At 43.8% G+C, this 15,051-nt stretch overlaps 1 protein-coding gene across 1 annotated transcript in view; it reads left to right on the top strand.

Moving 5' to 3' along the window:
- The window catches only part of LOC138973447 (uncharacterized), a 156,037-nt gene that overhangs the window by 17,749 nt on the left and 123,237 nt on the right, over positions 1–15,051 (top strand). Inside the window, exons 13-21 of the mRNA XM_070346168.1 lie at positions 364–531; positions 3,055–3,158; positions 3,629–3,707; positions 4,031–4,321; positions 5,348–5,583; positions 6,039–6,117; positions 6,724–6,867; positions 8,420–8,617; positions 10,128–10,223. Coding sequence (XP_070202269.1) covers positions 364–531; positions 3,055–3,158; positions 3,629–3,707; positions 4,031–4,321; positions 5,348–5,583; positions 6,039–6,117; positions 6,724–6,867; positions 8,420–8,617; positions 10,128–10,223 — 1,395 coding nt within the window. The remainder of the gene's footprint in view (positions 1–363; positions 532–3,054; positions 3,159–3,628; positions 3,708–4,030; positions 4,322–5,347; positions 5,584–6,038; positions 6,118–6,723; positions 6,868–8,419; positions 8,618–10,127; positions 10,224–15,051) is intronic.

The following is a 15,051-nucleotide window of genomic DNA, read 5'->3' as shown; positions in this document are numbered from 1 at the left end:
AAAAAGGGAAACAAACTTGCATTGGTCCCAAATAGCATATCGGTTTGGTAACAGTTCAAGTGTAAGTCGTGCATTTTATACGGTAAACAGACAATGGTCGGTTCTGGTGAGGTTATGCCCCTTCTTCCTTTCGGCTGGTAACTGGCGCCACCTCGTGGCAAGATCACAGGAGTTGTCTCGCGTTATCACCCCAGAAGCGCTCATTGATTGATGGATAGATTGTTTGATTGATTGTTTACTGAGTGAGGAAATAAGGGATTAACTGAACGACGATTTGAATGGTTGATGAATTGAATGAGTGACTAATTGATTAGCCAGTAGCTTTGCTGGATCAGTCAATGAACTGATTGGTACTGTTGACAGCTGCATCTGAAGGACAAAGACCGACAGCTTGTTCATGCGTTTTCGGCCGAGCTGAGTCAAGTGCGGACCATGTTTTCTGAGAACGCCATCAGCCCGCCGCTTCACAGCAACATGCCGCCCGTCGTCAGCAAACTGATGTGGGTCTACGGATTAAAGCAGCGCATCAAGGTACACATTCTTTTTGATATGATGATAAAATGGTTTATTCAACGTCACTCTGTAAAAACATTGGCAAGATTTGTCTATGTAAAAACACACAAAGGCCCACACACCCTTTATGTACAGTACGTCACCACCCTCCCTATCTCCCACACACTCTTTATGTACAGTACGTCACCACCCTCCCTATCTCCCGCACACCCTTTATGTACAGTACGTCACCACCCTCCCTATCTCCCGCAAACCCTTTATGTACAGTACGTCACCACCCTCCCTATCTCCCGCACACCCTTTATGTACAGTACGTCACCACCCTCCCTATCTCCCACACACCCTTTATGTACAGTACGTCACCACCCTCCCTATCTCCCACACACCCTTTATGTACAGTACGTCACCACCCTCCCTATCTCCCGCACACCCTTTATGTACAGTACGTCACCACCCTCCCCATCTCCCGCACACCCTTTATGTACAGTACGTCACCACCCTCCCTATCTCCCGCACACCCTTTATGTACAGTACGTCACCACCCTCCCTATCTCCCGCACACCCTTTATGTACAGTACGTCACCACCCTCCCTATCTCCCGCACACCCTTTATGTACAGTACGTCACCACCCTCCCTATCTCCCGCACACTCTCGCTCATCTAATTAACAGTGCAAATAAGAAGTACTTGGATATAAAAATGCATTCTTAAAATGTTCTGATAAAAGTATAAAGTAGCTATGAAAAGCGATGACGTTAGTTCTAGTAAGATATCTTCATATCCATGCACCAAGTGGGTGCGTGTGAAATAGTCTAGCGATAAGTTTGGGAGCTTGCCACCCAATGACTTTATTGAAACTTAAAAGATATCTAAATTTTTCATTTGGGGCATTTGGCAGGATATTTCTGTTTGTTTGTTGGTTTGCTTAACGCCCAGTCCACCACGAATGGTGATATCAGTTAACGTGCGCCACACACAAGACAGAAGTCGCAGCACAGGCTTCACGTCTCACCCAGTCACATTATTCTGACACCGGACCAACCAGGATATTTATGTTCTAGTTTATAAAATGTGTAAGGGGTTGAAAGTGGCATGAGTTCAAACCACACTCCAAGGTCAAACAAGCAATGCTGATGTCCGATTGACTGGTGCATTTAATCACTATAAATTGTTAGATTCCAGCTTCTGCCCTTTTCGATTTCTGCAAACCCTGGGCACTGTAAGTGTGTGACACTATGAAGAACATGTCTGGGAAAATGATGTTGTACAGTAGAGGTAGCCTTGTAATGGAGGGTCTCACAACAAAGGCTCCATTGTACAGAGGCACTGGTAGTAAATATCAGTGTGAGATCAATTCTGGTATTATACAGACACCTTTTGATTTGTAGCAACGCGAAACTCCATTTAACAACCTGTCCAATATCTGATAGACAAAGGGAAGTAAGTTCTCTAAATTGTTTGTTTGTTTGTTTGTTTAACGCCCAGCCGACCACGAAGGGCCATATCAGGGCGGTGCTGCTTTGACATTTAACGTGCCCCACACACAAGACAGAAGTCGCAGCACAGGCTTCATGTCTCACCCAGTCACATTATTCTGACACCGGACCAACCAGTCCTAGCACTAAACCCATAATGCCAGACGCCAGGCGGAGCAGCCACTAGATTGCCAATTTTAAAGTCTTAGGTATGACCCGGCCGGGGTTCGAACCCACGACCTCCCGATCACGGGGCGGACGCCTTACCACTGGGCTAACCGTGCCGGTTAGTGCTCTAAATGCATACCACGCGTGTTATAGAGTGATGCAGAACGAGTCTCCCGGCACCTGAGAGAATAACAACAGACCTGATTACCCATACGATTTCGCCGTATTTTGTACACCAAGTTGCCAAGCATACGACCAATACGTTTGGAGAGAAAAAGACATGACGATCGTAAAAAACATCAAGTTTGATCGTGATCACTAGATGGAAGAAGAATAAATAAAAATTAAGTTGCCAAACCTGTTCTCGCGATAGCCCAGTGGATAAAATCCAGCTGTGACGATTGGTCAATGTAATCACATGAGACGTGATATGACGAGATTTTATCTGCCGCCATTGTTGTCGTCTGTTTTTGGAGACCTAGCTGTGGCAAATGTGGACACGTTCAGTCGGTTAACATGTTAACCAGGTAAGGAATACCATTTTGCACTGGTACATACACCTCTGAAATGAAAATGTTATTGCTACCCTTGAAGCAATAGCTCATGAACGTTTCTTGTGAGTTGCAAAATACACTCAATATTTTGAAAATACACTGAATCTCTGTGAAAAGTACACCAAAGTCAAAGTGTGGGTAAACAGGTCTGTAACAAGCATTTAACTGAACAAGTGACTTTCATGCTCAATTATATAAGACACACACCCCCCCACCCCCCCCAAATTTAAGACTCCCTCCTTTTTAAGATCTGATTTTCTCAGATTTTTAGAGGTCTTAAACGGGGGTTCGACTGTACCAGCATGTAACTCTCCATTTGACAGCATGTTGAATAATTGTGACAGCGGCCGATGGAGAAGATGAGGAAAGTGAGCCCCCACTCTCTGGACGGCGACTCTGGCTGGGGAATGAGGGACACCTACTCTGAACTCGTCAAGGATCTCGACAAGTAAGCCACTCCTCCCATTTCATTTCATATTTTGACGAGCGCAATTGCCAAGTGGATGAGACACCGGCCTCCCAATCAGAAGGTCGTGGGTTCAAACCCCGGCCACGCCTGGTGGGTAAAGGGTGCAGATTTTTCCAATCTCCCATGTCAATTGATATGCAGACCTCCTAGTGCCTTATCCCCCTTTGTGTGAGCACGCAAATGCAAGACCAAGTGCTCACGGAAAATAATCAAGAATCGTTCAGAATTTCAATAATACTTGCTTGAGAAAGAGAGGAGATGGGTTGAAAAAGAGAGAGGTGAAGGGGGGGGGGGGGGGAGTTACACACACAGAGAAAGAGAGAGTGAGAAAGACTGTGTGTGTGTGTGCGTGCGCATGCATGGGAGTTTGCGTGCATGTGTGTGCATGAATCTTTGTATATGCATGTTAAAATACAATATTTAATAGTGTCATGAACATTTAATTGCAGGTACGAGAATGACATCATCATTAGCTGGCAGTCCAGCATCACTGCAGAGCTGACACTGCGTCTGAAACAGCCTCTGCTGGTAATTGTGCATTTCTGTTGTTGTTGTTGTTGTTGTTGTTGTTGTTGTTGTTGTTGTTGTTGTTGTTGTTGTTGTTGTTGTTGTTGTTGTTGTTGTTGTTGTTGTTGTCTGGACCAGAGTGGATACCAAACTAAGTGTGTGTGTGTGTGTGTGTGTGTGTGTGTGTGTGTGTGTGTGTGTGTGTGTGTGTGTGCGTACACAAGAGAAGAGAGTGAAAGAGTGTGTGTATATGTCTGAGCTTTTAATCAGAAACATCAACAGTACACTGCAACCAACCAGCTCAACTTAACCAAGACTTTTTTTTACAATTCCTCTCAAAACAGATTGCAGATGAGTACGACGAAGAGACGGAAGAGCGACCTCAGGTCATTCACGTCAACCTTGACCCCCAGCTCCTCCTTCTTCTGCGAGAGGTTCGCTACATCAGTCAGCCGCCCTTCAGCACACGACTGCCGCCTGCTGCTAAGGAGCTGCTCCGTAACACTGACTCCTTTGAGCTGAGCGTCACGGCAACCAGACTGGAGACCATTGTCTCCAACTACAACTCCATCATGAGAACTCTGACCGCGTTTGAGAAACCCATGTTTGAGAGAAAGCTGGCGCAGATTGATTTGGTGCGTTGACTTTTACTTCTTACTTTCTTGTTCTTGTTGTTTAAGTTATTTAAATGTTTTTTTCTTGTTCTTTTTTTTTTTTTACGTTAAGTCAAGTTGTGACTAAATGTTTCAATATAGACAGTGAATCTAGACAAGGGTGGTGGTGTTTGTGTGTGTGTCTGTCTGTCAGTGTGTATGTGTAGAGAGATTCAGAGAAAACTACACTACTGGACCGATCTTCATGAAACTGTACGAGAGTTCCTGAGAATGATATCCCCAGATGTTTTTTCAGTTTTTTTGGACAGTCTTTGATGACATCATATCCTGCTCTTAGTGACAATTGAGGCAGCATTGTAACAACCTCATTTTTCAACCAAATAGATTGAAAATTTAGTCCAGAGATCTTTGTCTCAGTCGGGACGCATCCCCCCTACTGCAACACTCACACCATATCCCACAATAACCATATCTTATCTTCCCCCACAGCTGTTGGAGCAGGGACTACAGCACTACACGTGGCGAATGAAGAAGTCGGCACAGACACATGCACACCCTAACCCCACACATAGCATCCCCCCCCCCTCCCATGCCCCAACCTGTCATACAATAACAATAACATCTCCCTCTCTCTATCTTTATCTGCAGCTGTTGGAGCAGGGACTTCAGTACTACATGTGGCGCATGAAGCAGCCATACACACACACCACACCACTTCACACCCACACACACACACACATACACACACACACACCACACACACACACACCACATCACACCAGACCACACCATACCACACCACACCACACCAAACACACACACACACACACACACACACACACACACACACACACAAATGAACATACTCACCTGCAACCACCACACGCTCCTAACATCCAGCCACCCACCTACACACAACCCGTCCTCACCCCCCTCCCTCCCTCCCTCCCTCCCTCCCTCCCTCCCTCCCTCCCTCCCTCCCTCCCTCCCTCCCCAACCTGTCATACAATCGCAATAACCATTTCTTACCTCCCTCTCCCCCCACAGCTGTTGGAGCAGGGACTGCAACACTACACGTGGCGAATGAAGGAGTCGGCGGACTTCATCGAGACGGCCATGTCACTGGTGTGCATGGACGTGCATCAGAACCTGGACATCGTCCAGACGGGTTGCCATGACATCGCGGCCATGACCATCTCCTGGTCGGGGGGCACGCTCGACGTCTTTCACGCCCGAAAGCTCACCCTGTCCTACTCCATGGAGGAGCTGCTTGACATGCAGAAGTATGTTGTTGTTGTTGTGGTTCATGGTTGTTGTTGTGTTCATGGTGTATGTGTTGGTTTGCTTTTTTTTTTTTTTTTTTTTTTTTTTTTTGGGGGGGGGGGGGGCGGAGGGGTTTGGTCAAGAAGGGGTTGGGTAGAGGGGGTTGTAAAGGGATGGGGGACGAAGGAGGGGGGTGGGGGGGGCGGTTGGAGAAGTAAAAGTTTTAACATACAAGGATGTTTCTGGGGCATATTATATCCTGTGTAGAGAGCTGCTTGACATGCAACAGTTTGTAATTCTTCGTTTTTCGTGTGTGTGGAGGGGGGGGGGAGGAATAGGGGGTAGACTTTACTATACGTCGGGCATTTTTCAGGTAAGTTTTTTTTATGCTTTTTGCTCTCTAGAAGTAGTTTTACTATAAAGTGAGATTTCAGAAATATCTCTGTATTAATTTGGTTCTTTACCCGTTTTCCAGGAGTCTGGATGAAGAACTGGAAAACCTTGTGGTTCCCTCTGGCAACAAGATTCACTGCATTATTCAGACATCCTTTGAGGTAAGCCATCAGCCTTCTTTCTTTCATGCCGTGCTGTTTTTCCTTATGCAAGTGTTTGTGTGTGGGAAATGTTGACGGCAGAGAGGTAGTAATGAAGGTAGAAATATGAAACAGCTTACTAAAATAGCAGACAATATCACTGTGCTTTTCCTCTACTTTTCTTCCAACTGCATACCCCCCCACACACACACACACACTTCTCCCCCCTCTACACAGGCTCTGATACAAGGTCTTGCACACACACCCATGCACACGTGTGCGTGCATGCACACACTCACACTGGCACACACACACACTCACACATGCACGCACGCACACACACACACATACACACACACACACACACACACACACACACACACACACACACACATGCACACACACACTCTCTCTCTCTCTCTCTCTCTCTCTCTCTCTCTCCCTCTCTCTCTCTCTTGATGTAAAAAAGCAGACCACTGCTTAATCTACTACCCTCGTTAAATAAAGAATTGTCATTGTCATTGTCATTGTCATTGTCTCTCTCTCTCTCCTTTCTTTTCATTCCACACCACTGATCAAGATGTTTTCATTGAACAATGTGTTAATTCTTCTCTGTTTTTCTAACAGGTTGTACAAATCAGCCAGGCGTCTCCAGCATGGCAAGACTACATTGACTACATCGACGCTATCGTGTTGGACGGGTTGAAGCAATCCACGCTGTCCAGCCTCAGAACCATGCTCAACACTTTGGTGCAGGCTAACATGCTCGACGTAAGTGTGCATAGTTTTGTGGTAAAGATGTCTTCATCTCTTTCAAAAAGTTAAACAAACTTTTCCAGGGGAACATTCTGTTGACGTAAGGGTGAAAGGTTGTTCTGTCAACTGCTGACGAAACTAGAACAATCTATTTTTGTATCAAAAAACAAGAAAGGTAGGTTGTTGGAATGTTTGTTATTGACTTCTTCTTCTTCTTCTTCTGCGTTTGTGGGCTGAAACTCCCACGTACACTCGTGTTTTTTGCACGAGTGGAATTTTACGTGTATGACCGTTTTTTTACCCCGCCATTTAGGCAGCCATACGCCGTTTTCGGAGGAAGCATGCTGGGTATTTTCGTGTTTCTATAATCCACCGAACTCTGACATGGATTACAGGATCTTTTTCGTGCGCACTTGGTCTTGTGCTTGCGTGTACACACGGGGGTGTTTGGACACCGAGGAGAGTCTGCACACAAAGTTGACTCTGAGAAATAAATCTCTCGCCGAACGTGGGGACGAACTCACGCTGACAGCGGCCAACTGGATACAAATCCAGCGCGCTACCGACTGAGCTACATCCCCGCCCATGTTTTTTTATTCTGAATTTTGGAACGTTGGCAGTCTATTTCTTTTTGGATTTGCTAATCTATTTTTGTTTCATATGGTGGCAGAAGAACTGTTTCTAACTGTCAAAATGTATTGTGATGTCTACATGATGCAAACACGGTCGACCTAATTGTGCATAGTATAACGGTTAAGACGTCGGCCTTCCATATGAAGTGTTCAGGGTTTGAATCCCGGCTGCGTCTGTTGGGTTAAGTGCGGAGATTTTTCAGCTCTCCTAGTCAACTTGTGTGCAGGTTTACTAGTGCTGAATCGTTCTCCAATCAACCCCTGGGTTCAATACAGAAGAAAAAATAATATAAAAACAACCGAACCCTCTACCTATCAATATAAGACAGGAGAGGTTGAATTTTTGAAAAATTTGATTCAGGACAAAACTACAAGTTCACAGGAGCCTTTGTTTGTTTGTTTGTTTGCTTAACGCCCAGCCGACCACGAAGAGCCATATCAGGGCGGTGCTGCTTTGACATATAATTCTGCGCCACACACAAGACAGAAGTCGCAGCACAGGCTTCATGTCTCACCCAGTCACATTATTCTGACCAACCAGTCCTAGCACTAACCCCATAACACCAGACGCCAGGCGGAGCAGCTACTAGATTGCCAATTTTAAAGCCTTAGGTATGACCCGGCCGGGGTTCGAACCCACGACCTCCCGATCACGGGGCGGACGCCTTACCACAAGGCCAACCGTGCCGGTCACAGGAGCCTCGACCTAACTGTCTTTAAAGAGGACAAACAAGAGACACGACAGACACAAAATAATAAAGAAATGTTGCTGTGACTTGTTCCAGAATGTCTCCAAGATGGCCGTAGCAATGACAAGACTGTTTATATAGCCTTTTCTTTACAGCCTGACAATAATGGACAAAATGGACGATGGACAGTGTTTTTTGTTTTTTTAATTTAGATTAATAATCTACAACTCATTTTTCTCTTTACAGCCTGACGACAATGACGAGGATGATGAGGAGAGAACTCTGCCCATCCTGACCATTCGCCTTGAGCTGATTGAAAACAACGTTGCCTTCAGACCTCCACTGGACCAGACGTCGTCCGTTGTCAGCGTGCAAGAACTCGTGCAGCGCTGGCTGGCTGCTTTTGTAGCCAGGGGGCGCCTTGTGAAGATGCTGGGGGCAAAGGTGAGATCAAGACTAATGGGTGAACCCCATCAATTGCTCTTGATAAGGACAAGGATAAGATTTTGTATAGTCCTGTAAGGTTCCCCTCATGGAAGTTCAGGCTGCTTTGTCACTGGGGAAAACGAGTTTCAATACGGTACAGCGCTACCCTTTATCATTTTGTATCCCTGCATGCGTGTACTCGTGTTTCCAAGCCCTCAGACTTTTGCTGTGAACTTGGGTTTTTTATCATGCGCATGCGTGCACACAGGGGGTGTTCGGACACCGAGGAGAATCTGCGCAAAGTTGACTGGGAAATAAATCCCTCACCAAATGTGGGGGTTCAAACCCAAGCCAATAGCTGGTTCCAAAGCCAGAGCTGCTACCAAATGAGTTATTTCCTATCCCCCTGTCAGGTTTGTATGGGTTGTTTGTTTGTTTGTTTGTTTGCTTAACGCCCAGCCGACCACGAAGGGCCATATCAGGGCGGTGCTGCTTTGACATTTAACGTGCGCCACACACAAGACAGAAATCGCAGCACAGGCTTCATGTCTCACCCAGTCACATTATTCTGACACCGGACCAACCAGTCCTAGCACTAACCCCATAATGCCAGACGCCAGGCGGAGCAGCCACTAGATTGCCAATTTTAAAATCTTAGGTATGACCCGGCCGGGGTTCGAACCCACGACCTCCCGATCACGGGGCGGACGCCTTACCACTAGGCCAACCGTGCCGGTTGTATGGGTTGTGAAAGAGTGCTACTTGCCCATGTGTTTCAGACACACCTCTCGCTACTGACCGGCCAATAATGTCAATGTGGGACTCACTTTAACTCTTAACGTCCTGTAAGGTTTTTTGCATGTCCCAGTGCAAATCCTATAAGGATTTGGGAAAAAGAGACAAAATTTGGGTGTGTTCAATAAAAAAATCATATTTTTATTGTTTATGGATGGATTTACTTGATATTTTTTTTTACCATAGATCACTCTGTCCACTATCATCATCACCACCATCGAAGTCATTCTCCACATTTCTTACCTCAAACCCGTGAAAAGACGTGTCACTATCACTATCACTCGTCTCCATGTTGAATTTTGAAAGCTAACACAAAAAATCCAAACAAAATCCGTCCACAAAAATCGAAATCACATTCAAAAGTCCTGAGAAAAAACGACCGGCAGCCATGCCATGTGCATCGAAGGACTAAAGCTGTTTTCCAATGCAGGAGAGCATCGGAAGGCTGGTAACTCTTGTTTAATGACACTAGCAGAGAACGCGCGGTACCGCGCGGTTCAGGATTATTGACGTCAAGCGGAACCGCGCGGTACAGGACGTTAAGAGTTAAGCAAGAGTATTCACTCTTTCGCAACCAATACAAACCTGACAGTTATTTCAGAACATCGTCTATTTACTGTGCTATTCCCAAGGTCAAGGTCACAGAAGGAGTTAACATGTTTTGCATTTTACATTTTTGTTATTGTATCTTTCATGTTTGAAAATCAGCTGATAAATATTGAAATTGTGACAGGGATCGTACGAGGACTACGTTGCGGCTGACGAGGAAGTGAAGCAACTGCTGTCAGACATCACACAGCTCGTGGACGACAACGCTGAAGAATGCAAGGTCAGTAGAATGGACAGTGATTCCTCTTGGGCTGCAAGTACGTGTTTAAAGGCCCACGCCGCCTGGTGAAAAAAGTCTCAGATCTAGTCAGGCTTTCACATGGGATAAGACCATCCCTCCACTTGGTCACACACCCAAAATGAACGGTGCTCTCTGTGCACAGCCGTATTTTTTAAAGAACTTCTTCTTCTTCTTCTTCTGCGTTCGTGGGCTGAAACTCCCACGTACACTCGTGTTTTTTGCACGAGTGGAATTTTACGTGTATGACCGCTTTTTACCCCGCCATTTAGGCAGCCATACGCCGTTTTCGGAGGAAGCATGCTGGGTATTTTCGTGTTTCTATAACCCACCGATCACAGGTGTTATCACAGCCCATATAGAGCGAACCACAGAGTTCAGTTTTTTTTGTTTGTTTGTCGTCCTGGAAATTTGGCGTAACTTGATTCTTGGCGATATTGATGTTTTTGTGCTTATAAGACTTAGTAAATCATTCTCCATGAGAAATATTCTCTAAAATACGATGGACAATACAAGATTTAACATTCTTTTATCTTTCTATCCATACCAGGTACACATATACACACTATTTCATGATAAAAATAATTAGTTTTGGCCTTTTACTGAAAAGATGTATAAAATGAGTTATGCCAAAATTCCATGACGACGTAGAATTCAAAATCTTCACTGATTGTTCTCAACAAAAGCTTCTGATCTGATTAAACAGTCGTTTTCTTGTCTATGTTTTGAGAGAAAGGTGCAGACAGGTTTCACAGTCTTCAGAGTCGGGTATGTCCCTGACTTTGATATTAAATAAAATGTTTCGTTTTGTTTAGTCGTGAATTTTCACTGGTCTGTGTCGAATGTCTTCGGAATTTACATATGAAAAATAAACTTTGATCGAATTTAAGTCAAATTTGTATTCCCCACCAGCGAAAAAGGTAGGTCGGTCGTGAGAAATGAGACAGACACGATTTCCCTTTTTAGCCACATTGCAATAGACAAAGGCACCAGTACAAAAACACTCAAAGAAATCCAGTGAAAAGTACATTAGAAACCAAAGAACAGAGATAGATGAACACACTTAGTTAAAAAAAACAATGAATGTGTTTATGTTTAGTCGATACAATCGCATGTGAAGTAAACGGTCTTTTTCCTAAATGTGTCTGTCTCAAAAACGTTAATTACAAATCTGTTCAGTTGGAATGGCTGTTAAAAGGTTTGGACGTAACATGCTTTTAATAAGTAGCAATTTCCATCAAATCACGACATGAAAGGGTTTTGAAAGGCTAACTACGGCTTATTCTACTTGCGCTTGGTCATTTTGTCACTCGGGCAAGGTGTCTGTCTCATTTTTTCTCACGACCGCCCTGCAGACAAATCGTCTGCTATAACCGCCATACACAGCAAATTGTCATGATGCAACCAATTTTACACTTCCTATCCGTTGTCAGGCAGATAATCAACTGGCTGACTAAAGAATCTTTCGGCATGTGTTTATTTCAGAGCACGTTATTTACTGTCTAGTAACTCGGGCAAGGTGTCTGTCTCATTTTTTCTCACGACCGCCCTGCAGACAAATCGTCTGCTATAACCGCCATACACAGCAAATTGTCATGATGCAACCAATTTTACACTTCCTATCCGTTGTCAGGCAGATGATCAACTGGCTGACTAAAGAATTTTTCGGCATGTGGTTATTTCAGAGCACGTTATTTACTGTCTAGTCACTCGGGCAAGGTGTCTGTCTCATTTTTTCTCACGACCGTCCTGAAGACAAATCGTCTGCTATGACCGCCATACACAGCAAATTGCCATGATGCGACCAATTTTATACTTCCTATCCGTTGTCAGGCAGATGATCAACTGGCTGACTAAAGAATTTTTCGGCATGTGTTTATTTCAGAGCACGTTATTTACTGTCTGTCTCTGAAAACCTTGAATTCTCACGACCGCCCGGCACTATTGACGGTCATTTCTTACCAAATGTTAAGCAGATTCATTTGTAAAATAACAACATTCAGTGACTGTGTCTGATCAACGCCAGTGTTTTTTTTCAATCCTTGAATGCACTGCATTGTGAATGTTGTGGTCAAGTGAGAGTTTTATAGACATCGCCGTACGTTTTTCAACACTTTGATGACGTCAGACAGCAGATTGAAAACGTTCCAACTTGGAAAGAGAGCCAGTCACGATCATATAATCGTAGGGAATCAATAGTTGCTTTGTTTATTAACTTTCAAGTGCTTTTAAAAGTTTGATTTTTGTCATTGTTATTGTTGCATATGTGCGTGCGTACGTGCGCGCGCGCCTGTCAGTGTGGAAGAGTGTAGGGTAAGTGTATCCAATTCCGACCGACTTCGGGGATACCTAAATCCGACCGATTTTCCAAGTCACTAATGATGAGGTTCACACGTCATCCCAACAGAAAGAATGCCATTCATACAAGGGCCATTCATGAACGGTTGATGACGCGACGTCACGAACCAATCGTTTCGTCACGAGAGTTAATTGCGTCATCTGCACCGCGGCGCGAAATGTGCCTTCGCCATACGTTTCTTGCAAAGGGTGAGATAATTTGATGAACAGAGTTGTGTTTCTTTTACATGGATGTTAATAAGTGTTTTTGGAAGAATAATGTTATGGTTCTGACTAAATCTCATTGTACTTTTTAATCGAAAAGGGGAAAATCTTATCGGTCGTGATTAGATACCCAGTTTTTGAGAGAGTATTTAAATCCGACAACAACGCAGATAATACAAAACGCTGCACAAAATCCCAGTAAAACCATTCATTGTTTACGTTTATGACTTGAAAAAAGCATATGAACAAGGAAACATATCAGATGATGTATTATCTAGCTGTGTGTGTGTGTGTGTGTGTGTGTGTGCGTGCGTGCGGCCGAGCGTTGCGCGCACGTGTTCGTTTGTGTGTGTGTGTGTGTGTGTGTGCGTGCGTGCGTGTGTGTGTGTGTGTGTGTGTGTGTGTGTGTGTGTGTGTGTGTGTAAGCGTGCGCGCGAGCGTTGTGCGCACGTGTTCGTTTGTGTTAGCTTATGTGTGTGTGTGTGTGTGTGTGAGTGTTGATGCGTGAGTGTTGATGCGTGCGTACTTGCATGTGTGCGTGCGAGAGGGGTTGGGTTTTCTTATGTGTGCAGAGTAGTTGTAGAAAATGCAAGACATTAAGGTTCAGTCTGTAGTGGATATACTGGGACAGCGTCCATGTACTATGCCACAGTTCAGTCTGTAGTGGATATACTGGGACTGCGTCCAGGTACTATGCCACAGTTCAGTCAGTAGTGGATATACTAGGACTGCGTTAAGGTACTCTGCCACAGTCTTTGATGACGTCATTTCCGTTTTTGTGATAGTTGAGGCGGACCTGTTAAGTAATCTTTGATTAAGTCGGGACTTTGATATTGCATTTGAGCCAGGTAGCTTGAAAATAAGTGAATTAGTTCGCTCATTAAAATTGTCATCAAAAACGAATATTTCATTACAGATTCAAACACTACTGCATTGTACTTCTTATCTTCTCCTGATTTAAAATATATATATACATATGTTATGTTTACTTTAAAAACGCGTTCAGAATTAAAGAAAACAGGTTGAGTATGCTTCGCGGAGATGAGTGTGATCCGTGACGGTTTTCGGGTATGGTTAGCCGAGACTATCTGAATTTAGTCTCGCCGATCGGACTGTTTTTTTTTTTTTAGTTTATCCTTCAATTTGATGCCTATAGATTGACTACATGTTTTTATATCGATTTACGCGACTTGTTTTACATTTCGTCAAGTTATGAAATGTATTATAAAATTTGGTACATAACATTCTAAAAATTGCAAATAACAATAACACTTTTGATTACAGATTCAAAAGTTATTGCATTGTATCCTTTGGATTTCCTGGATCCCAATGTATAAACAGATATGTCATGCTTAGTGTGAAAATCTGCTCAAATGAGAAAAATCGCCCGTTTTGTTCATATGCTTCGCGGAGGCAACCCGTCTCGGTCTTCTGGTTTCGGCTAGCCAAATCTCACTAGCATTGTTAATGACTCGTCCCTGATTCCAATGTTGATCTTTTAGTTTCAAACCAACTTAATGTTTTATTATCGCTTCACATGACTTGTTCTGTATATTTTTTTTCGCTGTCATGATGTCACCATTTAGAGGGTAGGGTTACATTTTCAGGTATTTATTCCCCAAGAATATGCAAAAAAAATTCCAAACTCGTTTTTTTCTATTGGTCAATGATTCTACTTTTTTTTTAAAGTGAGAAATGGAGTGCAATTAACATTGTTACTTTTGAAGGTATGCTCATGACGTGCATCACAGCGAAATAGCAGTTCAGAAGAACGGAATTCCCATAATTAGTCCTTATTTGCTGCTTTTTCACTGAGCTCGGAAATGATATTTTGCTTGCATTGTTATTGCTTAATTTATTAAAGCCTCTGGACAATATTCTTTGAATAAATCGTTACCCAATTCTGTTTACGTCTATCCCTTTGTTTGATAGAGTACTGTAACAAGCTATCACATTATGTCGACAAGAATGCGTCTCCATACAAGTTTTTGTCTTGATTCCATCCAGGAGGATGTAAGGCTTTAATAAAAACACTATTTCAAAGATCTCTGTCAAGATTGATTTTGTTGAAAAAAAAGGAAGTCTGTGATTGAAGATTGTGAAACCTGCCTGCAGCGAACGACAAGAAGAAGAGAGAAAGGTGTAGAATGGAAAAAAAAAATTTTTTTTTTTTGGGGGGGGGGGGATGTAGCTCAGTCAGTAGCGCGCTGGATTTGTATCCAGTTGGCCGCTGTCAGCGTGAGTTCGT

This window comes from Littorina saxatilis, linkage group LG8 (genome assembly GCF_037325665.1).
Source record: "Littorina saxatilis isolate snail1 linkage group LG8, US_GU_Lsax_2.0, whole genome shotgun sequence".
Classification (NCBI taxonomy): domain Eukaryota; kingdom Metazoa; phylum Mollusca; class Gastropoda; order Littorinimorpha; family Littorinidae; genus Littorina; species Littorina saxatilis.
The sequence above is the reverse complement of the archived record's forward strand: the minus strand, read 5'-3'. Positions and strand labels throughout refer to the sequence as shown.